The 25,459-nt window shown below is 57.2% G+C and overlaps 2 protein-coding genes across 9 annotated transcripts in view; one reads left to right on the top strand and one right to left on the bottom strand.

Annotated features, from left to right (window-relative positions):
• Window positions 1–7,878, top strand: part of C19H19orf44 (chromosome 19 C19orf44 homolog) — a 19,518-nt gene extending 11,640 nt beyond the window's left edge. For all 7 annotated transcript variants that reach the window (XM_072786876.1, XM_072786871.1, XM_072786875.1 and 4 more), the window contains 6 exons: window positions 195–268; window positions 1,371–1,788; window positions 3,425–3,520; window positions 4,633–4,799; window positions 6,618–6,697; window positions 6,775–7,878. In XM_072786876.1, the coding sequence (XP_072642977.1) occupies window positions 195–268; window positions 1,371–1,788; window positions 3,425–3,520; window positions 4,633–4,799; window positions 6,618–6,697; window positions 6,775–6,778 (839 nt within the window). In that variant the 3' untranslated portion in view covers window positions 6,779–7,878. The remainder of the gene's footprint in view (window positions 1–194; window positions 269–1,370; window positions 1,789–3,424; window positions 3,521–4,632; window positions 4,800–6,617; window positions 6,698–6,774) is intronic.
• CHERP (calcium homeostasis endoplasmic reticulum protein) overlaps window positions 7,176–25,459 on the bottom strand; it is an 18,605-nt gene continuing 321 nt past the window's right edge. Inside the window, exons 2-17 of one of the 2 annotated variants that reach the window (XM_072786869.1) lie at window positions 25,138–25,311; window positions 21,514–21,698; window positions 20,353–20,490; window positions 19,869–20,020; window positions 18,101–18,245; window positions 17,918–18,007; window positions 16,263–16,515; window positions 15,295–15,470; window positions 13,352–13,787; window positions 11,880–12,118; window positions 10,807–10,940; window positions 9,980–10,066; window positions 9,574–9,717; window positions 9,372–9,488; window positions 8,797–8,891; window positions 7,176–8,528 (exon numbers count right to left, since the gene is read on the bottom strand). In XM_072786869.1, the coding sequence (XP_072642970.1) occupies window positions 8,335–8,528; window positions 8,797–8,891; window positions 9,372–9,488; window positions 9,574–9,717; window positions 9,980–10,066; window positions 10,807–10,940; window positions 11,880–12,118; window positions 13,352–13,787; window positions 15,295–15,470; window positions 16,263–16,515; window positions 17,918–18,007; window positions 18,101–18,245; window positions 19,869–20,020; window positions 20,353–20,490; window positions 21,514–21,698; window positions 25,138–25,311 (2,759 nt within the window). In that variant the 3' untranslated portion in view covers window positions 7,176–8,334. The remainder of the gene's footprint in view (window positions 8,529–8,796; window positions 8,892–9,371; window positions 9,489–9,573; window positions 9,718–9,979; window positions 10,067–10,806; window positions 10,941–11,879; window positions 12,119–13,351; window positions 13,788–15,294; window positions 15,471–16,262; window positions 16,516–17,917; window positions 18,008–18,100; window positions 18,246–19,868; window positions 20,021–20,352; window positions 20,491–21,513; window positions 21,699–25,137; window positions 25,312–25,459) is intronic. The other variant, XM_072786870.1, reaches the window with a different exon arrangement.

The raw sequence follows: 25,459 nt of genomic DNA, 5'->3' as shown, positions 1-25,459 counted from the left end.
GAGACGGTCTAGGATACAAAGTGGAAAACACTTAGACAAAAAGCGTGTAGATCCATGCGCTGGCTCATTAAGGACAGACCCGCACGCTTCCTGTGTTTCTGTCCTTCGCCTTCACCTGGTGTCTTGCACGTAATGGTAAACACGTTGGGGTAAATAAATGAGTAAACGTTGCCGTGTTACGTTTTTGATTACAGATTTTAGAATCAATCTGTTGTCCCTTGATGACCTGGCTCCAGCTGTCAGCGAGAACTCAGACTTGGAACAGAAAGTGAGTACAGCCCGCTTCACCTCTCCCTGCAGGTTATGTGGAAAGGCTCGTGGCTGTTGTGCTTCATTCGGGCCCTCGGTCCTTAGCCCCCAGGGGACATGCGGCGTTTGGAGAACACACTTGGTTATCATGACGGGGTGGAGGCTGCTCGTGGTATCTCATGGGTGGTGGCCGGGGATGCTGCTCAGTGGCCCTCGATGCACAGGACGTCCCACTCCAAAGAATTTTTTTTTTTAAGATTTTATTTATTTATCCATGAGACAGAGAGAGAGAGAGAGAGAGAGAGAGAGAGGCAGAGACACAGGCAGAGGGAGAAGCAGGCTCCATGCAGGGAGCCCGACGTGGGACTCGATCCCGGGTCTCCGGGATCACACCTGGCTGCAGGCGGCACTAAACCGCTGCGCCCCCCGGGCTGCCCGAATGTTTGGGTTTTAAATGCCAAGAGTGCCCCGGGTCGGGGACCCTGATGTAGGTGGTAACAGGATAAAGCTACTCCGTGTAGCAGACCACTGAAGCAGCTCCCACTAAACCACCCCGTAGCGACACCCCATGACCTGTGCCCATCCCGGGGCCTGGCTGTGATTCTTGTCGAGTTAGTCACCTCCTCCCTACCGAATGCGCGTTGTCATGATCCGTGCTGACATTTTAGCAGATCTCATCCACGGGCCACCGGCACGTGCTCACCCCATCAGTGTTAAAGTGCAGCAGCCCCGAGCCGAAGCATTTAATCTTTTTTTTTTTTTAATTTTTATTTATTTATGATAGTCACACAGAGAGAGAGAGAGAGGCAGAGACACAGGCAGAGGGAGAAGCAGGCTCCATGCACCGGGAGCCCGACGTGGGATTCGATCCTGGGTCTCCTGGATCGCACCCTAGGCCAAAGGCAGGCGCTAAACCGCTGCGCCACCCAGGGATCCCCGAGCTGAAGCATTTAACGAGTTCTCCCCACACTGGGCCTGCCCAAAGCCGCTGAAGGACCAGTGTAGACCCTTACCTGCTGGGCCCCCTGGGTACCCTGTACCCCATTCCAGTGCAGGGGTATTTTGAGCGTATTGATCACGTAAAGCCACTTTCCAGTTACCTCTCTCATTCTTCGTTTTAGAAAGAAGGCCAGCTGGAAAAGGCCTTCAGCCAACGCCCCCAGGCAGGGGGTCCCCCCACTGGCAGTGAGGTCTCAGAGTGCGTGACTGAGCCATCCGCCGCCTCCGCCAGGCCCGACGGTGCTCCTAGCCCGAGGCCGACGTCCCAAGAACCCATGGCGAGCACAATGAGCTCGGCTTACTCCGAAGATTTTGAAACATCCCCAGATCCAACGGCATCCGAGTCGAGGGCCCATCCTGAGGAGTCTCCCGACAGGATGCTGGACACTTCGTCAGAATTCTCCGCAAGCCTGCACACAGACCTTCCCCTGCCGACCGTCAAGCCTTGGAAAACGCAGGTCAGGGACGTTACCAGAGTTGTGGTGAGGGAGATGGCCGTGCAGACCCTCGATCCCGCCTTCACCTACCAGTGGGCAGAGGGTGAGCATGCGGGCCCCAGGAGGGAGGCGCGGGCTCTAGGTGCGTGCCGCGGGCATCCTGGCAGCACGGTGGAGAGCTTCGGGTCGTCATCAGTACCCAGCTGGCGGGCCTCAGGGCCCCATTTCCTCTTCCAAGGATGAGGGGCAGCTGCCCTGGCGGTTTGCCGCTGCCCGCGGAGCTCTGAAACATCCTGAAAGGTTTCAGGATCAGTGACCCAGGAGGTGCTTCTCATGGTAGTGATCCTGTCCCCGGGGGACTTCAAGGTTGGTGCCAGTTGTGGATGTCGCTACCAGGTGACAGTGGAGTGGGTGGAGGCCAGGAATGCTCCTCAGGGTCCTGCAGTGCCCAGAATGGCCCCACCAGTGACCCAGCCCCAAACATTGGCACTGCCTAGGTGAGCCTGGGGACAGCACTGAGATCAGAGCCACCTTCTGGGACGGTGTGTTTTCAGGTGGCTTGGGAGTCCCTGCATGGGGGCTTCCAGCGTAGCTGGGTAGCCAGTCTAGCTGGTTGTCTGAACTCAGTGTGTTTGGTGGGTTCCCTCCCATGGTGTAGGGGACGTTTCTCTTCACGCCCAGGCATGACTTCCAGACATTTCTCTTATCCCCAGCTTTAGCCTTGACCCATCTGAATGGAAAGGTCCCTTTCTTTTAAACATTCTTCACTCTCTTCTCATCTAGATGGACACCCACGGTGTCACCAGAGCTTTTTCCTGGACTGTGCAAGGGGGTGGAACTCTCACCTGTGTTCATTTTGATTTGGGGGGGCTTAGCCATAGATCAGCCTGGGCTGCACCCCAGTGTAGGGCATGCCCATTCTCTCGTTTCTCGGGGAGGAAAGTCAGATGCGCCGAGTCACATCGCTGGAAGGTGTTCAAGGCTACTGGACCCGGTTCTGTGACTTAGAAACCTCTGTTTTCCTCTCCACAGCCTCCTGCTGCCCGACAGCATAGCGGTTGTCAAATGCAGACAAATATGTGCATTTCTGTCTTATTTTGGAATTTATTTATTTATTTATTTTTAAAATTTTATTTATTTATTTATTCATGAGAGAGAGAGAGAGAGAGGCAGAGACACAGGCAGAGGGAGAAGCAGGCTCCGTGTAGCGAGCCCGACGCGAGACTCGATCCCGGGACTCCAGGATCACGCCCTGGGCCAAAGGCAGGCGCTAAACCGCTGCGCCACCCAGGGATCCCCATTATTTTGGAATTTAAAGGGAGGTTTTGTAAAGTGCAGCTGATGCTGTTTTCCTAGACCAGGCCTGACATTGAAAGGAGAGGAAAACAGCCTAAATAAACGGGCTGATCAGAGTCCAGGGAACAGTCTGAAGCCTGCATGTGACCCTGTGGCAGGAAGGCCAAGGGTGGGGAGAGCGTGATGTTTGGGTTACCTGCCAGTGTGACTGCAGTGACTGCTTGAGCCAGCTCAACTGACTTGTACCTGGAGAATCTACCAGAAAGATGGAGGCAGGCCTGGGGAAATTGTACGGGGTAGAGGTTAACAGAGCGAGAAGGGTGGCTGTCCTGTCGGGAGGAGAAAAGATCAGACTTGTGTAGCCTGTTTCACATCCATCCGCTGATGAGTGGCGTCGCTCCGCCTCCTGCCCACTCATCCCCTCCCCTCTGTCCCTGGGACAGGGGCCGGCGTGGCGGCCATCGGGCCAGCCCTGGGAGGTGCCTACGTGGATCCTGTGCCCGTTGCCAGTCATGTCATCAGTGCGGACTCGATAGAAGGTAAGAGCCCAGCCCGGCGGGGCCTGGCGGTGAAGTGGAGGCAGCTTAGCTACAGATCCGCGCTCACCGTGGGAGGGGCAGGCCCCACGTTAGTGCTGGATTCGGGGAATCTGTTGGTGACATTGTTGCAGTCATGGGCAACTGCCATGGTTCCTGGGATCCTAGAACCTTCAGTCTGTGTTGCCAAAGGACACCCGTGTCAGATAACACAGGGAAGTTTCGGGCAGCACCCTCTGCCCCTCTGCCCCTCCACGCCAACGGGGCTGTTGCTGTGGGTTCCCCTCTGAGCCGTTGTGTCCAGAGTACATAGAGTTTTTCCTCGGCCGGTACTGAGTGGCGGCCACAGGCCTTGGCACCTTGGCGAGTGCAGGGAGTGGCGGGGTCCCAGGCGGCCCCAGCAGCCACCATCAGGAGCCCAGGCTGCATTAGGTCCCTATGGGGCCACTGGCGGCTTGAGGGACACAAACTAGAGTCCGTCCAGTACCGGTTATGTTTTTGCCCTCTTCAGTTTTTTTAAAGATGAAGCTACTAAAACAGCGGCACAACAACGGGAATGTTTCTGTCCCTGCAGACAACTCTCCCGTTTAGCTTACTGTTAGCCCAGGGAGTGGCCCGGGGTGTTTTGAGGCCTCCCAGTGGCCTTTCCAGCGCGGGCGCACAACTTCCGGTTTCCGATGAATTTTGAATTTAATTAAAACTCTTATTTTTAATTGTATTTTTACTTTTAATTACTTTAGTTTTGTGTTTCCAAACACATAACATTTACCCCCTTGGCCATTTTTAAGTGCCGGGTGAGCGGCACCGAGAAGGCGCCCGTGGTGCGGGTGCGGCACTCGTGGTGCCACTTTACGGGGCTTGTTCCTGCGGGTTGGACGTTTGGTTAAGACTTTGGTTAAGACCCGTGGGCCTGCCTGGCCGCTGGCCTCCCACGTGTGCAGCTCTTGAGAGTCCCTCGCAAGCCATCGGCAGGGACAGCAGGGACAGCCGGGCGCTCTGGTCCCTCTGGTGGCCGCATGGGGGCGCTGCTGAGCACACGGGCCCAAAGCGGCTGACCTCCCCTGCCCTGGGGGTCACGGGGAGGGGGTGCGCCCCGGTGACCAGAGCCGGTGCAGCCCTGACAGCTTACAGCCCGGCCGTGTTGGCGCTCCACGACATGCTGAAGCAGCAGCTGAGCCTGACGCAGCAGTTCCTGGAGGCCAGCCGCCACCTGCACGGCTCCCTCGTGCGGTCCCTGGATCAGGACTCGTTCCACTACCACACCCTGGAGGAAACCAAGCAGGTGACTGCGGCGCACACCCCTTCCCCGGGGGAGGGCGGGAGCCTCTGTGCCTCGGAGGGGGCCTTGGGGCCACTGTACACCCAAGTCACCTGCGGTCCCCCCAAAGGAGCCCTCTTCTGTCCTCGGAGCAGAGGCAGACCCTTCCCAAGCTCTGCCCGCGGGCTTCCTCCTCAGTCAGCTGAAACGCAGAGAATGGCACACTCACTTCTTTCTCCCCAAATCTAATTTTTGTCTGATTATTATTATTTTTTAAAGATTTTATTTATTCCTTCATAGAGACACAGAGAGAGAAAGAGGCAGAGACCGGCAGAGGGAGAAGCAGGCTCCATTCAGGGAGCCTGACGCGGGACTCGATCCCCGGTCTCCAGGATCACGCCCTGGGCTGCAGGCGGCGCTAAACCGCTGAGCCACCCGGGCTGCCCTTTTTGTCTGATTATAAACAATCCGTTCTTTTCATAAAAATGTTGTTAGAGATAGGGGATTTATAAAGCCCCCCATGACGGCAGAGGTGATTGTTACCACCTTGAGGTTCTTTAGGTCTTCCCGGTGTAAAACATGAACTACATTGTATATAAAATGTACGACATTGCATGTTACTGTATATTCTAAAATATACATTACGGGACGCCTGGGTGGCTCAGCAGTTGAGCATCTGCCTTTGGCTCAGGGCGTGATCCCGGGGTGCAAGATCAAGTCCCACATCAGGCTTCCTTTCCTGCTCTTAAAAAAAATAAAGAGAACATTATACCTATTGGGTTGTAATATATGTTTTATTTTTTAAATTTTCATTTTTTAAAAAAAGATTTATTTATTCATGAGAGACACACAGAGAGAGGCAGAGACAGAAGCAGGGTCCCCCACAGGAAGCCCGATGTGGGATTTGATCCCAGGACCCTAGGATCACGCCCTGAGCCAAAGGCTGACGCTCAACCGCTAAGCACCCAGACGTCCCAAATGTTTTTAGTATGGTTTCTTTCTTTATAGAGATGGCATCATGCTAGATGAGCTGCTCTGCATGGTGCTTTCTGTCCTCGTACCTATACATACTTCAGTATATGGTTCTCAAAACAAAGGACTTTTGAAAAATATGGTCACGATACCATTATAGTACCAAAGCCCAATGGGATTAATATCCAGTTTTAGATTTTCCCTGGTCTTATGAAAGTTGTACATTTTGTTGCTTTTTCATCAGACCCAAGATCCACACACCAAGATCATCTAGGGTCTTTTTAGACTCCTGGTCAGAGCTGTGGCCCTCGGCTCTGGGCAGCGTCAGAGCCGGGGCGCCTGTGGACACCTGGGACCCACCGTGAGAGCCCGTGCCCTGCAGGTTCCCCTGCTCCTGCCCCCCCCCCCATGCTTCCTTGCACTTTATTTGTTCAAGGAAGCAGGTGGTTTGCTCGGCGGTTTCCCCCATTCTGGACTGTCCAAGCACCCCCGCAGCCCCTGCAGCATCCTTTTACTTCGGTTGATGGGCTACAGCTGGAGGGCTGGAGCTGCCACCTGCCTGCTCTGGGCCCACGTGCTGGGGTGCTGGAGTGCTGGGGTGCTGGGAGTGGCACCCAGGCTCCACGCTCTGAGGGAACCCGTAGCCCCGCCCCCAGCCACCGTCTTCCTCCCTTTCAGGCCGTCAGGGCTCGCCCCTCGCAGGCTGCCTGCCTGGAGCCCGTCTGGGTTCATTGCATTTCCACAGCACTGTCACGCCATTTTATTTTCTGTCCGCCTGTCCGGGACCAGTGGGGACAGGCGCTGCCTCTAACGCCCACGGCCTCGGTAGACCGAGGCAGCAGGGTGACATGTCTGTCCTGTGCCCCACAGTACCTCAGGCGGCATAGGCCTGCCCCGCTGTCCATGGAGGATGCCCTGGAGGAGGTGAAGAAGGAGCTGAGTACCACGAGGTGAGGCAGGATTTGTGGGTTTGAGCTAACACGCTGGCCGGGCACACCGGCTCTGACACTCACGTGTTGTTTCCCAGGTGATGGTGGCAGGAGCAGGCGGCACCCAAGACTCCCTTGAGTGGCATCCCGGGTCCAGCCTTTCAGAGCGGAGTGGTTCTCCCCCAGCCCCCACCTCCTTGGTGTGCCCGGCGCCCCGCCCGAGGGGACACATAAGCCAGTGGAAACGGAACCCCGGGTGGCGCAGTCACCAGCCACAGCAGGACATAGGACGGCTGCCTGTGGAGCCCCGCGCAGCAGCCATGGGGGCCAGGTGCTGGCTTCCTGATGAGCTGAGGCAGACGGGAGGGCGAGAAGCCCCATCTGCTCCGCGGAGCCAGCGCCAGGTGTCCACACCAGGGACAACATGTGGGACGCCGGGACACGCCTCCTCCGGACCCTGCCTGAGCACACTTCTAACTCCAACACACAGAGAAAGAGGTCTTTAAAAAAAGTTTTTATTTGAAGGCAAAACAGTAAAATCCACAAGAAATCGTTAACAGCACGTGTTTACGTTTTATCCTGAATCAGACACGTTTGAACAATTCACAGCTACAGGAAATCTAGAACAAAATCAAATATTTTATCACATCAGGTCGAAAAGTTGGAGAGGACTTTGCATCTTATTGAAAAGAATTTTTCAAAAATGTTTCTGTACAAAGAGACGGCGCCACACGAGCTGCCCACAGACGCCAGGCGCAGCCAGTCCCCACGCAGGCCCCGGCGGCGTCTGCCCTCCTGGCCTGGCCTCCCTGGGTGCTGGGCTGGCCGAGGGAGAGCCGGGGGCGCCCTCCACACCCCGGTCTGTGCGGGCCGTCCACGTGAGCGCTGGTGTCGGGTTCCTCTAAGTGAAAAACAGGCAGAGACGCTAAGGGTGCGGGCTCTTGGAGGGCGTCGCTCCGTGACCTGAAGATGCCTCAGATCAGTTTCTTTAGAACCCGTGTCTGCAGGGACAGCCAACGGCTAACGTTTGGGGAAAAAAATTTCAACTCAAACAACTAAAGTAACTGAACTACGGGCTGGCAGGTCTTAGAGGAATCAGGTTGCAACTTCTCCTTGGGATCCTCTGAGATCAACATTCCCTTCTCTCAAACTAAACATCTGGAGTAAAAACGAAGGCCCTGTGTCACTCTGCCAATCAGAAAGGGTCTGTTTTTCTGTTTGTCACCAGTGCCTGGCTGAGCTGCCGGGGCGCTCGCCCAGGGCCTGTGCTCCACACGCTCCTACCGGTCTAAGCAGGAGCTCAGAGCGGCCTGCGGGGGGTGCGCAACAGCCGTGCCTTCGGGTGGCAGGGATTCTCATCCAGGGGTGGAGGTGGAGGGTCTCGTGTCTCACTTCTGTCAGGGGAAGTAAGCTCGTGGCCGTGCTGGCCGGGGGCACCTTCTGGTGGGTTCTTGCTTCTACTTTAGAGCTGGTTTGCAGGCAGGGCCCAGGGCCTCCAACGCGGTGGCACATGCTGTGGTCTTCCTTCTCTTCTGTCGCTCCCCGGAGGTGGAGACTGTGAGAACCGAGGTGTCCCTACCGTCTGTCACTGCCAAGAAGCCAGGAAGGTCCCACAGCCCGACGCGGTAGCCGAGGAGTGGCTCCTGCCCACGGAGTGCCTACTTGCACTCGTCCCTGGCCTTCATGCGGGCGATGAAGGAGTAGCTCTTGTTCCGGCGGTAGTTCTCGTATGGATCGTCCAGGGCCACGCCCACACCCTTGTACTGGTCCCACTTGTCTCGGACGTCCCCCCCCTTGATGGGGTCCTGGATCCCTTGCTCTTTCACACCGAGGCCACCAGATCCACTCCAGCCTTAGGAAGAAAGGGGGGAGGGTGGTTACAATGCACAAAAGTCAAAATCCGGCACATTTATCCATGAAGTTAAACCAGACCTCACGTGCAGAGCCAAACGACACGCACATGTGTGGCTTACAAACGTCAAACTGTTGTGGTGAGAGACAGCGCCCAGCGACAACTCTACAGGCTCGGCCTTGCCAGTTCTGGCCACGAGCTGGAACCTTCCCTGGCTCCCCAGCCCCAAAAGCCCAAAGTGGTTGATGGTTCTTCCCAGGAGCCTTACCCATTTTCACCAGCATCTGATGTCCTTTGTTTTCTTCCCCGAGCCTTGAATCAGGTATAGGAGGTGCTGAATTAGAACCCAGACCAGCCGAGGAACTAAAATTAAGACAGGTTACGTTTTTTAAAAAAAGAGTCGAGACATTTATTGGAATGAAAACGCTTAGAATATTACAGCATGTGGCGTATGTGAACATTCACCAGTGTTAGAGGGTCACACACACAGCCCGGGGCTCTAGCCTTCTTCTCGGTCATCTTCGCCAGCCAGGGAGGGGAGCTCCCCAAGGAGGCCCCAGCCCCACACCGTGCAGCCAGGGCAGGCCACGCGGAACCCCAGGACCGGTCACAGCCCAGCCGCTACGTCAGGTGTTACAACTCTACCATAAAAAGGTTAAGAGCGTGGTGTGAGATGAGGAGGTGCCACTGTCACTGTGCTAGAACTCAGGGTCCCTGAGGCACCGCCTCAGCACGGGCCACCGTGAGCACATCTTCTAGCGACAGGTTTCAACATTCACAGCAAAGCATCAGAGGGTTCCGGAGCTACCGGCGATCACTGGACAGTTAAGACAGAAATCTTACGGCGGGGTGGGACTCCTGGAGCGTGACCGACGTCTCCTTCCGGGGGAGTAGGACTTGGAGCGGGAGCGGCTTCGGGAGCGGGAGCGGCTTCGGGAGGAGCGGGAACGGCTGCGGCTCCTGAGAGAGGAAAGGACAGCCGGGTCAGCAGGTGGTGGGCATGGGTGCTGGTGGGGGGTGGGGGCCTCGGGGCACACCAGCTTACCTGGAGCGGGAACGGGAATAGGAACGGGAGCAGGAGCGTGATCGGGACCTGGAGTACGAGCCCGATGACTTGGACGACCTCGAGTTGGAGCGGGAGGAAGAGCGCCCTCGGCTTTTGGACCGGCTCCGAGACCGCGAGGGCCCACTGCAGGGAGATGCCAGGTGAGCGGCTGGCCCCGGATGTGCTGCCCACAGAGAGGCGTGCTCCCCAACGCTTTGGGCCTTGTGGGAAAACCCACCCTCCAACCTACACAGAGGCCGAGCTGACCCCCCACTGCCCTGGAGGGACGACAGGATGGCCCTGAGTGTGACTCCAAGGTGGGTCTGCCGCAGCATGTGACGGGCACAGGCCAGGACGCACTAGCTGGGAACCCAGGATGGCTGCATGCGGGCACCTCCACGCTCACCTGTTGCGCTTCTCCTGGCCCTTCCTCCGCCGTGCCCGCATTTTTGCTCGAAAGAACTCATAGAGACCATTCTGCTCCCAGCCTTCGCTGTAAGACACAGGCGTCCCCTGCGTGATTCTGCAGCCTCCTCCCGCAGGGAACTCATGCAAGTCGGCAGGAGTTGACCTGCCAGACACGCGTCCCGGCATGTGGCCCTCCCGTCCCTCACTCACTCGGAGGCTGAGCAGGGCCCAGCACGACGGGCTGCCCTTCCCCGCACGAGGAAGCAGGCTGAGGTCGGGCGGCCCACTGGGAAGCAGAGAGGCCAGGCCGCACGCCTGGTTCCTGTGCCTTTCCACACTGATGTTTCCCGAAGTAGCCCAGGTGGCTCTTCCTGCCTGTGATCTTCCTAACTGGGGACAAGGAGCTCTGACTCCTAGATGGACAGGCCTGTGACCCAGCACAGGGCAGGAGGTGGCTTTAGCCAGACTGGTGATAAGTCCGTGGGAGGGGGGTTAGGAGAGGGGCTGCCTGCACCCAGCTGCCAGCCGCTCCTGAAACACCCCACCCCTGAGATGACAACTTACACTAAACAGCTCAACGAGAGGCCCTGTGGGGAGGGCCACTGTAAGTGTGACACACGTTACCCATGGCCAGTAGAGAGAGGGACCCTGACTCGGCCTAGCGTTTCACAGGACACCCCATTTCCTCACCGGGGCCTCACACCACCCTGGGTAGAAGGCATGGTCATTTAAGAGTCTCATGAAGCAATCTCAGGGGAAGTCAGGTTAAGAGACGGGACAGAGGCCTCCCCATCCCCCCACCGCCGGTCCCTCCAAGTGTCATACCTGTTCCTGGGCCTGTCATGGGACGGGGGGCTGTAAAAGGCCTCTACAGCGGCCAGCAACCTCTCACTGGGCGGCATGGGGGGCGGGAGGCGGATGTCTTTCGGGTCCAGAGGCTTGTACTCATGGTCTTCCAGCTGCAGTGGAGAACTGTTGTCATGCACGCCCTGCCAGAGGCCCCCTCAGGCCCACCCGGGGTGCTACAGTGACAGGGGGAGCAGGTCGGGGGACACAGGGCCCTGGTGCGGTGTCAGGGTTACCCTGGGCATCAGAGCTCCTCCTCCCGATTCCTGGGGGACCCATTAGGGCTGCAGCCACACCAATGATCCGATTCCTAAGTAAGGTGGTGGAGGACTTCTCTGGGGCCAGTGAGGGCCTGAAGCTTTCTCTCCAGAAAACACATGTTCTCCAAGTAGGACTGATGGAAAAGACCCCTGGGTTCATTCAGACGCGATGTGGATCCCAGATGCCACCGCCTGCAGACTTCTGCCCTGTGCTCCCGAGTCCTACTCCCTACCCTGGGGCCCCTCCGGGGTCAGAACAGCCTCAGCCCCACCCAAAGAACCCCTCGCTGCTTGCAGCCCAAGGAGTATGGCCCTTCTCAACTTCTGGTCTGACGGGGCCTCAGAGGGATGGGAAGCGACTCCTCCGTCAGCAAGTCTCTCAAGCTAGAGCTGCTCCCGACGACGCAGCCTCGCTCCCCTGGTCTCCAGCACTGCCCTCCCCATGCTCCCTGCGGGCCTTCCTCAGAGGCCGCCCCTTCTGAGAAATCCCTTCCCAGTTAGCTGCTGGACAAGGTGGCTGCCCAGGGCCAGGATCGAGGGAACCCACACTTCACACCCAGCCTGGCACGGCTCACTCCGGGTGGCCACAGAATGTCCAACACCAGGGGGGACACGCGGAAGGAGCAGAGGGGACCACGGGCCTCAGGAATTCAAGTGGAGGGAGAGGCACTGGCCAGGGCATGTTTGCAATGACTAGTCAGTCACGTTCACGGGGCAGAGGAAGGAGCATCTCATGTGGAGGCCCCGGAAGCGGCACACTAGGAGGCTGGGTGCTCGCCATGGCGATGTTACCTTCACAAGCGGAGCCATCAGCCCGGCAGGCAGATCGAAGTAGGGCACGTTGGGGACCAGGCTGGGGTCATCATGGTTGATGTGGGGAGGGCCCTGTCGCCGCATGTGGGGGGGCTGCCCGTTGAAGCCATGAGGAGGAGGGCCGAAGTCGGGGTGCTGGGGCCCACCCCAGGGTGGGTGCTCGTTGATCCCAGGATGAGGCATGCGGTGGCCAGGGTGGTGGTGAGGGGGTCCCATCTCTGTAAAACAGAAAGTCCTCTCAGGCCTACTGGAGAGCTGTGAGCTGGGTGCTGCCGATGGCACAGTCGGGATCTGCAAGGGGACCCGAGCCTGCGGAGAGGCTTCAGTGAGTGCCAGAGACACCAACACCTGCTTCTGGGCAGCCCTGCCTGGCACCTCCTCTCCAGCTGCTTCCCGCTGCCCAGGGTGATGGCACTAGATGGCAAAGAGCCAGGTTCGGGGCGGGGGGGGGGGGGACCTGTCCTGCACCCACAAGGGAAATCATAAAACATTAAAGCAGCATTATGGGCCGAATGGACAGGACTATATTTGGAGACAGGGCACTGGACAAGGTGACTGGCTTGAAGGGAGACCCCGAAAGCAGGCCCCACCCCAACCCCACTGGCGTCCTGGTAAGGAGCACAGGACACAGGTATGCACAGGGGGAGGATGGCGTGAAGATGGAGAGAAGGCCCCCCCACACCCCCCTGACATCCAGCCCCTCGAGCTGGGAGGAAGCAGCCCTACCAGGGAAGCCACCCCCAGGAAATGTGTACTGACGGTAAATGTGCTTGGTGGTCTTGGCTGGATTTATAGTAATGAATTTTAAAGTAAATGGATTTTAAAGTAAAAAGATGGATTTTAAAGTAAAAATAGAAGCAGCAGCAGAGTAGAAATAAGTTGCTTTTTTTTTTTAGAAGAAAAAAAAAGTTAAATCTAGAGATTCTTTGAAACAAGACAATAAAAGAGAAAAACTGGTGAAAAAAGTGAAGACAAGGAAGTGGGGAGGGCCCACAGGCGCCATGGGTCCTGCACACCCTGCCCTGGCCGGCCCCGTCTGCTGCGGGGCTCAGGAGTGACCCTCCTTCCATCAGGCTCTCGTCCCTCCTCCTCTGCAGCCAGACAGACACAGTGCCCAACTCGCAGGGTCCATAGGAAGCGGCAACAGGACTTCACTCTAGGCCAGGCTGGCGTGGGCTACATGCTGGGACCAGGGCCGCCAGTCTGTCTCCCCACTTTCCCAAGGGCTGAGACTGGGCTTCCACACCATCCCGTGACCCTTTCTGCTTGTCACCTCGACTCTGGGGACCTGCCAGGTCCCGCGGCAATGACGTCAAGCAGCACCATCAGCCCACTAGGAGGGTAGCCCGTCAGGTGCCCCCCTGCAAGCAGCTGCTGTGACCATCTCAGGGCAGGAGAGGGAAGTGTTTTGGGATGAGGGCAGGCCCCGCAGAGGGCGCCCTGGCACTCACCGGCAGGGAAGTCCCCCTGGGGATAGTCGAAGCGGTGAGGATAGGGTGGCCGCTCGAAGGGGTGCCGCGGAGGGAAGTCATCCTGCATGAAGCGGGGCGGGAAGCGGTTGAAGTTGTGGGGGTGCGGCGGCTGGTTGAACTGCGGGTGCTGCTGGTGGGGCGGGAAGGGCCCTCGGAAGTGTGGCGGCCGCTGCATGCGGAAGGGGGGCTCGCGCTGGCCTCCACCCCACGGCGGCTGCTCGTGCTGGCTGTTCCAGGGGCCCTCGAACTGGCTGTTCCAGTTGGGGTCTGGCTGGCTGTTCCAGGGTGCGTCGCGCTGGCCGTTCCAGCCAGGGTCCCCACGCTGCTCGCCCCACATGCCCTCGTGGCTGTTGTTCCAGGGTGGGCAGTGGGGCGGCCCACCCTGATGGTGTGGGTAGGGGGGCTGCTCGGGAGGCTGTAAGGCAAAGAGCAGACATGACCTCCTCTGGCCAGCACCAGCCACACATCCGCAGAGTTAGTCTCCAACCATGGAGGCGACCTGGCCCTGACCCGGTGCAGCGGAGGCTACCCCTGGGCTCAGATGCTCCGACAGGGCACTTGCCTCTCAGCTGAATTTCCTGTGCCCACATCGAGGCTGGGCAGGCCCCAAGTGCCGGAGATCTGTGCGCTCCCAGCACGGCTGCCGGACACAGAAGCTGGCAGATGGGGCAGAGGTGTATCCCCCAGAGCCTGCAGAGTGCAGGGAGGGTTTAGGCCCCAGGGACACACGGCAGAAGCCTGCTCTGACGACTGCCCCCTCCCTGTCACTTCCCCTCTGCCCTACATGGTCTTCTGGGTACCTCCCATACTACCGGCCCTCAAATCCTGTCTCGGGTCTGCTCTCAAGGGCCCAAACCAGGAAATGTCTACCAAAAAATAAATAATAATTTTTTTAAGAAATGTGGGAGTTACTTCAAAATGTGTAAGATAGCAAATGGGCAGGCCAGGCCAAGTGTACCTTTGCCCCTGGGCAGACCCTCAGGGAGGGGACCCTTATCGTCAGGAGCCCATCCCACTAGTCCCCAGAAAGGAGAATGATCCTGGAGATACCAAGGGCCCATTTCCACACCTACACAACAGGGATGAGTATGAGTAAACCCATACCCCACAGATGATAGCCATAAAATGCTCAACAGTACATGGCTCAAAATTAGCAGAGGAGGGAGCTATCTTCACAGGAATGCCCAGTCTTTTGTGAAATTAAATCTCTTCTCCTGAAGCTGAGGTTGGTGGGGGAGGTGACTCAAAGCCACAAGCCCCACTTGTCGGTCTGGAGCTGCCTCCCTCCCACCCTCTCCACAGTCACCTGGCAGGGCTGCAGCCACTAGGCCCCATCAAGGGAAAGGTGGATGTCCAGGAATGGCCCGGGCTCTGCCCAAAGGCTCCGTCAGATTAGATCCAGTGGCCAGAGGCAAGTGGATGTTTCCAAGGTTCCCCAGTCATGCTAAGCTGAGTCAGATGACCCTTGCCCTGGTCTAGAAGTTTCTGACCCCAAAGAACCAGAGGGAGTGACCAGCATCTCTGCCCCAGAAAGCACTGCCAGCCTTACATGTCTGACCTTCCCTTTCTTTATGCAAGCACGATGTTCTTTCCAGGGTGACAAAATGTTGGCACCATGCTAGCTAACCAATGTTTAACCAGTTAAAAAAGGGGAGGAAAATCCCTCATCTCCTGTACTTGACCACGTGACTCTCACAGACAGTGACCTATATTCCTAAGAGGCCTGGATGGCCAGCAGCAGGGATGGGCATGAAGTCCTGACTGGAGACTGCCCCCACCCCTCCACCCTCAGGAAGATGAGGCAGGTTGGTCCCCACCACCTGCCCACCCCAGGCCCCGCTGCAAAAATCTGCTTCCCCAGCGAGCCACCACCAGCCTGCTGACCCACACAGGAGACGGCCCACCCAAGTTTGGGAAAATACCTGCTGTTGGCCCCAAGGAGCAACAGGATGAGGCTGGTCAAACCATGGGGGCTTGTTAGGTGGGATTTGATCGTGGGGCCCAGGGCCCCGGGGGCCGGCGGCAGCAGGATCCTGGACTCCTCCTGAGGCATCATACTCAGAGGAGCCGGGCATTTGGATGGGAGGCTTGCTGTCATCTAGTGCCAGACAGGAAGGTAGTCAGTGAAGCATATGTCCATGGACGCTGAGTGAAACGATGTTTAGCAACAGCAGGAAACCACCCAGACTGGGCCTTTACTTCTCGGGAAACCCTTGCTGTGTGAGCCTGCCTGAAACTGATGGCCCCCAGGAAGCAAGTGACAGCAGGGAGGCTGACCTGACACGGGGCACACTCCCTCCTTTGAAACCTTTACGATAAATATCTTACCTTACCCTGCTGTACCTGTTCTAGTTCACTCAAAATCACTTACAGAATTGTACTTAAAAACCCTTTCTGCATTTACTTGAAAGATGGTTTCTTCACCGCCTCATCTGTTGTTTCATGCAACTTCTAAGTGCTAAACCACCCTTACACATTCCTGGGGCAAATCCTATCTTATCATGGTGTTTTTTTTTTTGTTGTTCTTGTTTTAAAACACCTTGCTGGATTTCAGGTGTGGCATATTTCTGCATCTTTGTTCATAAGTGACACTGCCTGATATCCATGAAACTTTCTCTTTGTCCATCTGGTGTAAAAGTTACCCTGGTCTTGAAAAATGATTTGGGCAGCTTTCCTCTCTGTCTTCTCTGGGATAGTCTGTACAGCAATCACCCAAGCTTTAAGGGTTTGGTTGCATCTACCTGTGAAATCCCTGGGCCTGGTGTTTGCAAACAGGTCAGAATCCGGCCTTAGGATCTGGTCCACAGAACCAGAGCCCTTCTCTGGGGAACGAAGCTGCCTTCTTAGACCACCCCACCCCACGGAAGGGGTGCCGAAGGAGTCCCCATACCAGGCTGGGTGGTTGGTGGGATGGCAGGGGTAGGCGTGGGGGCCGGAGGCGGGGCGGGCGGCGGCGGGGTGGCCTTGACCTCAGCCTCCATTTGTGGCATTTGAATTTGTTGTTGCTGCTGCTGCTGTTGTTGCTGCTGCTGGGCCAGGCTGTTGACAAACTCCTCGTGCTGCGTCTTAAGGGTCTGGATCTGCTGCTGGAAGGCCAGCTGCACTGGCTGGACCACCGAGGAATACTCGTTGATGAGCGTAGCCTGGCAGAGAGAGGGGGGAGCAGCTGGCACTCAGGATGGAAGCCTGGGGATCACTTCAGGGCCCATCCCTTCTGGCAGAACCCAGGGACAGGGCCAGGAAAGCCCCGGGAATTCAGGACAGGGCCTCAGGTGCTGAGGCGCAAGAGCCCGGAGCAGGTGGCCACGTGACTGTCATGTAAAACAATTAACATGGTCTTGTCAAGCACAGAGTGTATAAATCTTGCCAAAACGAGTGACCAGAGCGCTGGCTGCAGTGAGGTGTGTGATTCCCTAACAACAGGAAGGAGCCATGCCCTGTCCTATCACACGACTATCAGAGATACGACTCAGACAAATGGTCTAAGCCGCAGGCACGGGCCATGGTGCTCACTTGCTACGGGGTTCTAAGCAAGTCATAACCTCCCTGAGCCTCCGTTTCCTCCTCTGTAAAACAATAACAGGACCTCCCTTCAAGGATTTGTGGGGACAACCCAGTGAAACACCACATAAAGTGACTAGCGTGGCTGAGTAAACACGAGCTGCGGCCACCAGCTTCGGGAGGGACGGGAACAGCTAACGCCGCTGCGATAGGGTGTGATAAGCCTGCTCTAACAATGAAAAAGATAAAAAAATTCACAACTGGACATGCACGTTCCTCATATGCCTTTGTGGGAGTATGAAAGCTTCCCCCCTGTGCGGGTAGCCTCCAGGCCGTCGCAGAGGAAATGGACAGCACAGCTTCTGAAATTCAACCTCCTCTTTTCCAAAACCACAGCTTCCGGCCTGAGAAGAGGGGGTGTGAGCTCTGCCTTTATTCCAGCAGCTGTAGACGGGGCAGCCAGGCTGGTGTCACAGCAGAAGTGACCAAGAAGACCTGGCTGGCCCTCCCTCTCTGCCCTGCGCCACCATCATCTGAGCAGATGCCTCCCCAGAGAGAAGACAAACCCACACAGAGGACGTGACTAATGCACAATGTGGCCATGACAGCCTAGGTGACGTCCAGGCTGCTTTATGCTTCCATCATGCAGAAGCAAGCCCAAAGGACCAGGGCCGACAGGCCAAAGCCACTGCCATGAGCAGGGCCTGAATAGGGCCACCCGACCACAAGAGCACCAGGAAAATAGTCAGGCGGGCTCACCTGGAAGGGGCTCGCTGGTCACTGTGGAGAGAGCAGGAGCCCCGCCCACAGGCTGCTGCTCAGACCCTAGCCTCCCGCTCTCACCATCATTCCAGAGGCACGTGTGGGAGTTCCGTGTGCAAAATGCTACCTGGCCTCCGAAATCACCACCCCACCGGCAGGTGCCACCCCAGGCAGGGGCTGTTGGCCACCTGACTTCTGGGAACGTGCTGGAATGCAACTGCCCCACTCTCTGGGGATAGCCCCCCACCTTCTCGGTGCTGTGTGGGTGGGGAAGGTATTCACCTGGTACTGGCCGAGCCCCAGGGCTGGGCTCTGCAGCTGCTGGATGATGGAGTCGTCGAAGTAGCCGTTTTTCTCCCAGAGCTGCAGGAGCTGGGTGCGGAGGAAGGAGAGGCCGTGTCAGAAGGAAAACCAGCAATCCCCACCCCCACTCTGCCCTCCGTCTCTCCTGGCTGCCCCATGTACCCGTGCGATCTTTTGCTGCTTGTCCTCCTCCACGGCCAAGAAGCTGGTGCAATAGATGGGCACCACGACTTTCTGCAGGGCGGCCAGCAGCTCCCTGGCCTGCTTGCGCTGGCTGTGAGGGAGAGACCTTCCGCGCGTCAGGGCCCTGGGGCGGGACCCGGCCACGCGCCCGTTACCATTGCGGCTCCAGCCACAGCACCCTCTGCCTTCTCGGGACACGGGCCCCCAACCCGGCTGGGACGAGGGCTGGGCTCCCCACAAGACCTGTGCTGGCGCCTGGGCCCGAGTGACAGGTAGATAGCAAGTGGGAGAAGGGAAAGAACAGCCTGGGGACCTTCAGAGAAAGGGCTGTCACCCTGGTCTTCTGATCCGTAAAATAACCCTTCCCTCCCGGGGTGGCACAAGGACGCACAGACCCAAGGCCTGAGGAGCCCCAGCTGTCCATGTGGCCTCACTCAGCCCTGTCACCCCCTATGCACAATGAAACCACAGCTCAATCCCCGCCTTTCAGGAGGTGGGGGAGTGTGTGGGGCAAGCCAGGCATCTAGGGACGTGAGGCAGCCTGCCCTCACATCCTCCCGGGGTGGCTGTGTGTGTAAGGGGGTGCAGAGGCCGTGGCCCCCATGGCCGTGCGTAAGGCGGCAGAGCCCGACAGCACATGTGCTGCCTCTGACAGGAGGGAGGCAAAAGGTGAGTAGCCTGAAGCCCTCCCAGCACCAAGTCCACCAGAGGGTGCTCAGAGACAGCAGTGAGTGCAAGGCTGGGAACCAGGACGGGGAGAGGAGGGGCCGAGCACAGGGTGAGCGGCACTGGGCTTCTGCATAGAGCCGAGCAAGAGGAGTGTGGCTGGACAAATGCCAGAAACGGGGCCGGGTCTCTGCAGAGCTGCCCTGGTCAGCAGAGTGGCTGGTGGCAGCAGGAGAGCAGAAAAGGTTCTGAGCAGCTGCCTATTTCCCAACAGCAGAAAAATAAGGGAGGGGCAGGGTGAGGAGCAGCCAAGTGGCAAGGGAGCCACCTATGTGGCACAGGGAAACAGAGAGCAGAGGGTGAGGACCCAGGCTGCACGTGTGCGTAGCAGGAGATGGGGCAAGATGGAGAAAGGGGCAGGGAAAAGGCAGAGTCACTTTCTGCTGCTCTCGGGGGAGCCATCCCCTTCAGGCAGGCCAAGCTCAAAGCCAAACTTGGCAGCCAGTCTAGATAGCTAAGCACTAGCTTCGCCAGCGACATGTGCTTCTGCCGGCCCCCTGCTGGACCTGTTCTGGCCCAGGTGCGTGGTTTTTTTTTAAATGAACCTTTATCATAAGGAACCTAAGAGGCTATGTGGAAACACACACTGGTCTGGCCTCAGGAAGGCTGGTCTCAGCAGGGTGGAACAGAGGGGAGAAAGGGAGCCCACGGGGGAGCAGGGAGGGCCCGAAGCAGTCGGGTGACTGGGCTGTGTCTGCGTGTAGGTCATAAAGAGAAGCCGGCAGACGATACAGACAGGCGCAGAGACACCCAGAAGCTGGCGGCCCCAAGGAGGAGGAGTGAAGGGATGGACGGAGGCCCGGGTCAGGGTCCAGGGAAGGGGCCAAGATGCGGGGTGGGGGGGGTGGGGGGGCATGTCCTCCCAAAGGAGGGCTCATGGCTCAGACCAACCCTCCTCTGTGGTCCTGGACAAGTGAACCCCACATCCCAGGACAGGCCAGGCCAAGCTACTGAGTGCAGAAGAGCAGCCCAGCAGAGGGCGAGGAGTGAGAGGAGAGGCAGAGCCTGGCGGGGCCCTCACCAGTGGTGCAGGACATCGTTGATCAGGTAGATGAGGTGCAGCCGCAGCTCAAAGTGCGCCCCGTCGGCTGTGATGCGGTTCCGGAGGTGGCCCGCCATCAGCTCACAGTGAGGGGGGGACTTGGCATTGCTAAACATCCAGTTCTTCCCAGCCTGAAACAGCCAGGCTGATGGTGAGCAGGGACTGGCTCCCTGGGGCCACAGTGTGTGCAGGACCCGGGAGGCTGAGGGCACACCCCAAGGGTGTGGCGTCCCAGGGGCCAGCGGCACACCGAGGCTGCCTGCCTGCCTGCCTGTCAGCTCCCGCTCAGCCGGGAGCACACCTTGCCCACGTGCTGTCCTGCCCACGGTGGTCAAGAGGGAAGGGGAGGGACAGACGGGGCTTCCCTAGAGCAGTCCCAGCCTAGGCAGGCTGCAGCGGGCGCCCCCCTCATCAGGAGCACCAGGTCCTGGGAGCACCTCCCCCTGCCCCCACCTGCCCTCACCGAGATGGCATCTTTGGTACACGTGTCGATGATGGGTTGCAGCAGGTTGTCAAACTCATTCATGTCCAACTGGGTCTCCTCCAGGAGCTTCTGCATCTGCTGCTCCACAGCATGGGCCACAGCTGCGGTCACCTGTTCCTGGGAGGCCGAGCGGGAGGGAGACTGCGTGAGGGAAGAGACCTCAGCCTAGGACTAGCCTGTCTGGTCGTTCACCAGGAGATCATACCCAAAGCCTCAGCCAGGCATCTGGGACAGTCATAGTCACGGCTGTGATCACAGCAGGCAGTGGAGGTAGAGGATAATAAAGCAAGATAGGACGGAGCAGGAGACGACGACTGCCCCAAGGCGACAGATGGAAAAAACGAACACCCAGAGGAACGAGAAACCTCAGCAAGTCAGTTCAATGAAAACAGAATAACAGAATGATGGGTGCGGCCAGACGACAGCACAGAGAGGACGTGCAAACCGTCGCCAGTCTAGGGAAAGGAGAACAAGTGCACAAGCAGTCAGGGAAACAGGAATTAAAATGGGATGCAGGGCCTCGCACTCTTGATCTGCACAATGGAAAGCGACTGAGGCCCAGAGCTGCTGCAGGCTTGGGCCGTCAGCTCAGGGCTGGCCGAGCCGGGCCACCCAGTTCCTGACCATCTATCTCTGTGCGGAAACTGAGGAGCATTCTAGAGCTTTTGTTTTCAGCAAAATGACAGTAATTTTACATCTTTTATCTAGTAATAAAAACGGGGTTGGTGTTTTAGAGGTCTTTGTTTTAATTTGCCTTGTTTTTCTGACAATTCGTCCTGTTGTACTCAACCAAAAAATCAGACAATGACAAATCAGGAGAAAAAGGTTCCTTTCCCATGACAGCCTGGGGCAACCTAGCTAGTAGGACCTGGAGCCAGTGGCACCAGAGGCTACCTGGCATTCACTGTTCCACAGTTTTTAACGTGCAGCCCGACCTGTGGGCATCCATCCCAGCACAAAGGGAGACCGTGGGTCGAAGAGCTTGTGGGATGATTTCACCAAACAAGAAGCAACCTGCGGACCATCAGGGGTCGAGCTGAACACATCCCAGGTGGTGGCAGCCCTGCCCTCAGTGCTGACATGTAGTGATGCAGAGGGAAGGTGGGGAAGAAGGGAGAGGAGGAGGAGCAGGTGCCACACCTGTCTGAGGGCTAACAGGTGCTGCTCCTGCTGCTGCAGGTTCCACTGGCTCTGCTGGATGAGCTCGTCCATGGATGGGGCTCCCTGGGCCGGTGGGATCGGTGCTGCAGGGGCCAGCGGGGGCTGTGGCAGGGGCGGCAGGGCTGTGGCCGGCTCCAGCTCTGGGGCCTGCTGCTTGCAGATAACTGGTGGGAGAGAAGGAAAGGTGGCCCCTGTGAAGAGGTGGCCACGGCTCAGGGTCCCCTCAGCTGCCTCTTGGGCAGCTCCAAGCCAGAGACCGCCCCTCCCTATACTTGTCACCCAGAAGAGGACTCCTGTGCTAGACTGCAGCCCCCTCACTCTGCACTTGGGCCCTCCTGACCTGCCTGCCAGGCCCACCCTGCTCTCCACTCACAGGACCTCAGCCCTGGACCCTTTGCTGCATGACGTCACCTTGCCCCTCTTCCAGCCGACCATCTGGCCTTGCCCAATGGCCTTTAAGTGGAGACCCAGCCCCTTCCCGTCTGCCCCTCCCCCAGGCCTGAGCCTATACTGAACCCAGACCATGGCTGCTGGCGGACAAAGAGCCCTCCCCAGGGGTATGTCCGTTCATCCATGTCCCCCACCCACCGCCTCCTTATCCATCTTTAAAATCTCTCCCTTTGTTCCATGCCCCTCTGGCAACCGTTTTATACCTGAGACTCATCTTCAATTCTTCAGCTTCTATTTACCTTGCCCCATGGCAGTCTAGCCCTGCACTTCCCCCCTTCCCCTTCTTCCACCCCGGGTTGCTGTGGACATCCTTCCCTAGCCCTGCAAGCCCTGTCTCTAATACTTGTCTCACTTGGCTTGTGTGGCCGCCCCCAGGCCCCTCGGTGTTTCTCTGCCAGACCCCTGAATGCAGGGATGCCTGGTTATGCCCTCTCCTCTGGGCCAGCCCACAGAGCAGCAGGACATAGGGACTGCAAGCAACCACTCCTACCTCTACAATCGCCATCATGGATTCCTCCTGCTATAGATCTGATTACGGACCAAACAGCCCATTGGCTTTCAAAGACACCTCAAACAGGCCCATGTGTCCTCCTGCCACATGCTCTACCTCCCCACGGGCCCTCCCAGCCCCCAAGGTTGGCAAGGTTATGCCCACACCTGAAGCCCAGGAGGTCTGAGCACTTCTTTCTCCCTTGCACCTTGCATTAACAAGTCACCTCGTGTAGTCAAGTCAGGTTCCAGCCTGTGTCCCTGCCGTCACTTCTGTGACTCTGCTGTCACCTGCATCACCCTTGGAACTGATCTCCCTGTTTCTGGTCCTGCCCCCTGTACTTCTCAACAGCACAGCCTGTGTGATCTGAGGGCCAGCCCTGGGTGAAACCCGGACCAGAAAAGATAGAAGAAATGCCAAGGGATCATTCTGTCACACTTATAGCAACTCGACGTTTCACAGATCACACGTTATTGTATTTTGCAAAAGTGTACTATTGCAAAATAGTACACTTGTACTCAATAGCCTTGTACTCCCAAGGCTTGCAGGGAAAAAAAGCATCTCAACTCATGGTCACATGAGCTGAAGCACTGACCTCCTCTGCCCGGTTATGCCACCCTCATCAATATCCAACTGGTGCCCCAGTTCACGAATTCTACCCCTTAAATCCCACCTGTCCCCATGCCCACTCCCTCTGACTCAACCGCTGAGTTCCACAATCAGTTGGAAGTTTTAAAAAATGAAAAAAGCTAGTCCTTCACCAGTTTGTGAAGTGCCATTCTAGAACAGTGTTGAAGGTCAGTCTTCTCAAACTACCAAGGTGAAGGGCCAGGTACACAGCAGTTAAGCCTGCTCTACAACAGTCCTGAAATCCTCCAAGACCTCCCCAGAAGCTTCCAGGAAAATTCCTAAGTCCTTGGCCAGCCAGCCCTCCCTCCTCTGCACCCTGGCCTCTGTCCACTCCAACCGTCCCTCTTTCTCTAGACTTAAAACACTCTGAGCTATTGCCCCTTCCACTCCCAGCCACTCCCAAGGCTCCTTCCCCTACCTGAACACTTTCCTCTCCTGTGTTTCCATGAGGCTGACACATTCTTTAACCTTAGCTGAGACATTGTTACCTGCAGAAGGTATTTCCTGAGCCCCCATCTTCTCCTGTTAAAAGCACCCCATCCTTCCCCCCATTATAGTACCAAGTGGCTCCTGATTTCTGACCTTCCAGAGAGGGAACGGGCTCCCCTTGCAGGGAAAAAAAGCATCTCAACTCATGGTCACATGAGCTGAAGCACTGACCTCTTCTGCCCGGTTATGCCACCCTCATCAATATCCAACTGGTGCCCCAGTTCACGAATTCTACCCCTTAAATCCCACCTGCCCCCATGCCCACTCCCTCTGACTCAACCGCTGATCTAACTTAGATTTTACCATCAACTGCCTTGTTCGTTCACCTGCAGACCTCCCTGGTCCCAGGCTCCACTCATGCTCCCTCCAGCCTGTCCTCTACATGGGCCACACAAACCCGACTCACTCTCCCTTCTTTCAAACTCTTCTGAGTTTCCACTGCCTACAGGAGCACTTTTCAAAACGATGTGCTGGGGCTAAGGAATGGTTGCTCCAAAAAACACTTAAGTGCATACAACAATTTGCCTACAATTTTAGGCAAATTTCCCCCATCCCCATCTCAAACTTAACTGGGCACCAGATGAACCCCTAGACTGAGGGAGAAAATCTGAACTTCACTCCTGGCATTTACCACTCCAGATCAAACCCTTCCCTCCTCTACACACGTTCCATGCTCCAGCCATGCTGGGCCTCTCATGATTTCTCTTAATGCTCCCTAAACACACTGTATTTATTCAAGCCACCACACCTTGCTGTTTCTCACAAACTTTTTATTGAACATCTAAGTACCACGTAGCATGGAACAACAATGACCCAAACAAGGTCTGGCTGACCTCAGGGAGCTTGTAGTCTAGGAAACAATTCACCTGTCAATGCTCATCTACTTGGCAGCCCCCTACTCCTTCAAACAATATACCTAGAAATGCGGTATGGAACAAGACAGATGTGGGCTCTGCCCTAAGGGACGTTACCACCTGGTGCCTATTCATCATTCAAAGGCCAGCTGTGATCCCTAAACCCACCTTAAACTCCTTAAGGGCAGGGCTGGAATCCTGATACCAGCTCAGTGAACAATGATATAAAGAACGGCCAAAAACTAAACCAAAGAGCAAGTCTTTTGGATCTGGACTGCAAACACCCGAAATGCACAATAATCTCGCTAGACCCACAGACAGCTCGAAGAGAGTGCTGGACAATGCATGCTAAGAAGGTCCCGGTCCAGCTTCTTTCACTTCCACCCTAGAAATCATTGAAACAGCTGCTCTACCTTTGCTAACCTAAGCCATCCCATCTGCAAAAACAATAGGGAAATCCCTGATGCGGAGCCCAGGAGGAGGATCGATAACCTCGCTCCGTATTACACTCGGACCCAGCAGCCGCTCGGTGCAAGGCCCTGGGAACAGCGGAAGGGATCATGAAGGCCCAGCTGCCCCATTTTCAAAGTCCGAGCATGCGGCCCAAAAGGCGGTTTGTGGCAGAGCCCGAACTGGAGTCAGAGAAAGGAATCGCTCCAAGGGGCGGCCTGAGAGCTGGAGAGAACTCACGCTGCTGCTGCTCCAGCGCCAGCTTGCACTTGTAGTAACTGTAGAACTCGCCTCCGAACAGAAACGAGAATTTCGGGTTGTCCTTCTGCTTCTCCATCGTCATCTTCTCAAACTCGGGCCCGTTGCGAGCCACGAACTGGGCCAGTTTGTCGATGACATTTCGAAGCTCCTGGTCTGGAAGACGGAGAAAAGGCCACGCGGGGCGTCAGCGAGGACCGCCCAAATCCGGGGGCCCTGGCGTCCCAGCCCCCGTCCGCCGGGCCGGGGTCCCTAGGGCTGGGCTCCGGAGGGGCCGCCCTTGTACGGGTCCCGATAGGGGCCA

This window comes from Canis lupus, chromosome 19 (genome assembly GCF_048164855.1).
Source record: "Canis lupus baileyi chromosome 19, mCanLup2.hap1, whole genome shotgun sequence".
Taxonomy (NCBI): Eukaryota; Metazoa; Chordata; class Mammalia; order Carnivora; family Canidae; genus Canis; species Canis lupus.
Note: the sequence above shows the minus strand (reverse complement) of the source record. Positions and strands in the feature narration are given on the sequence as shown.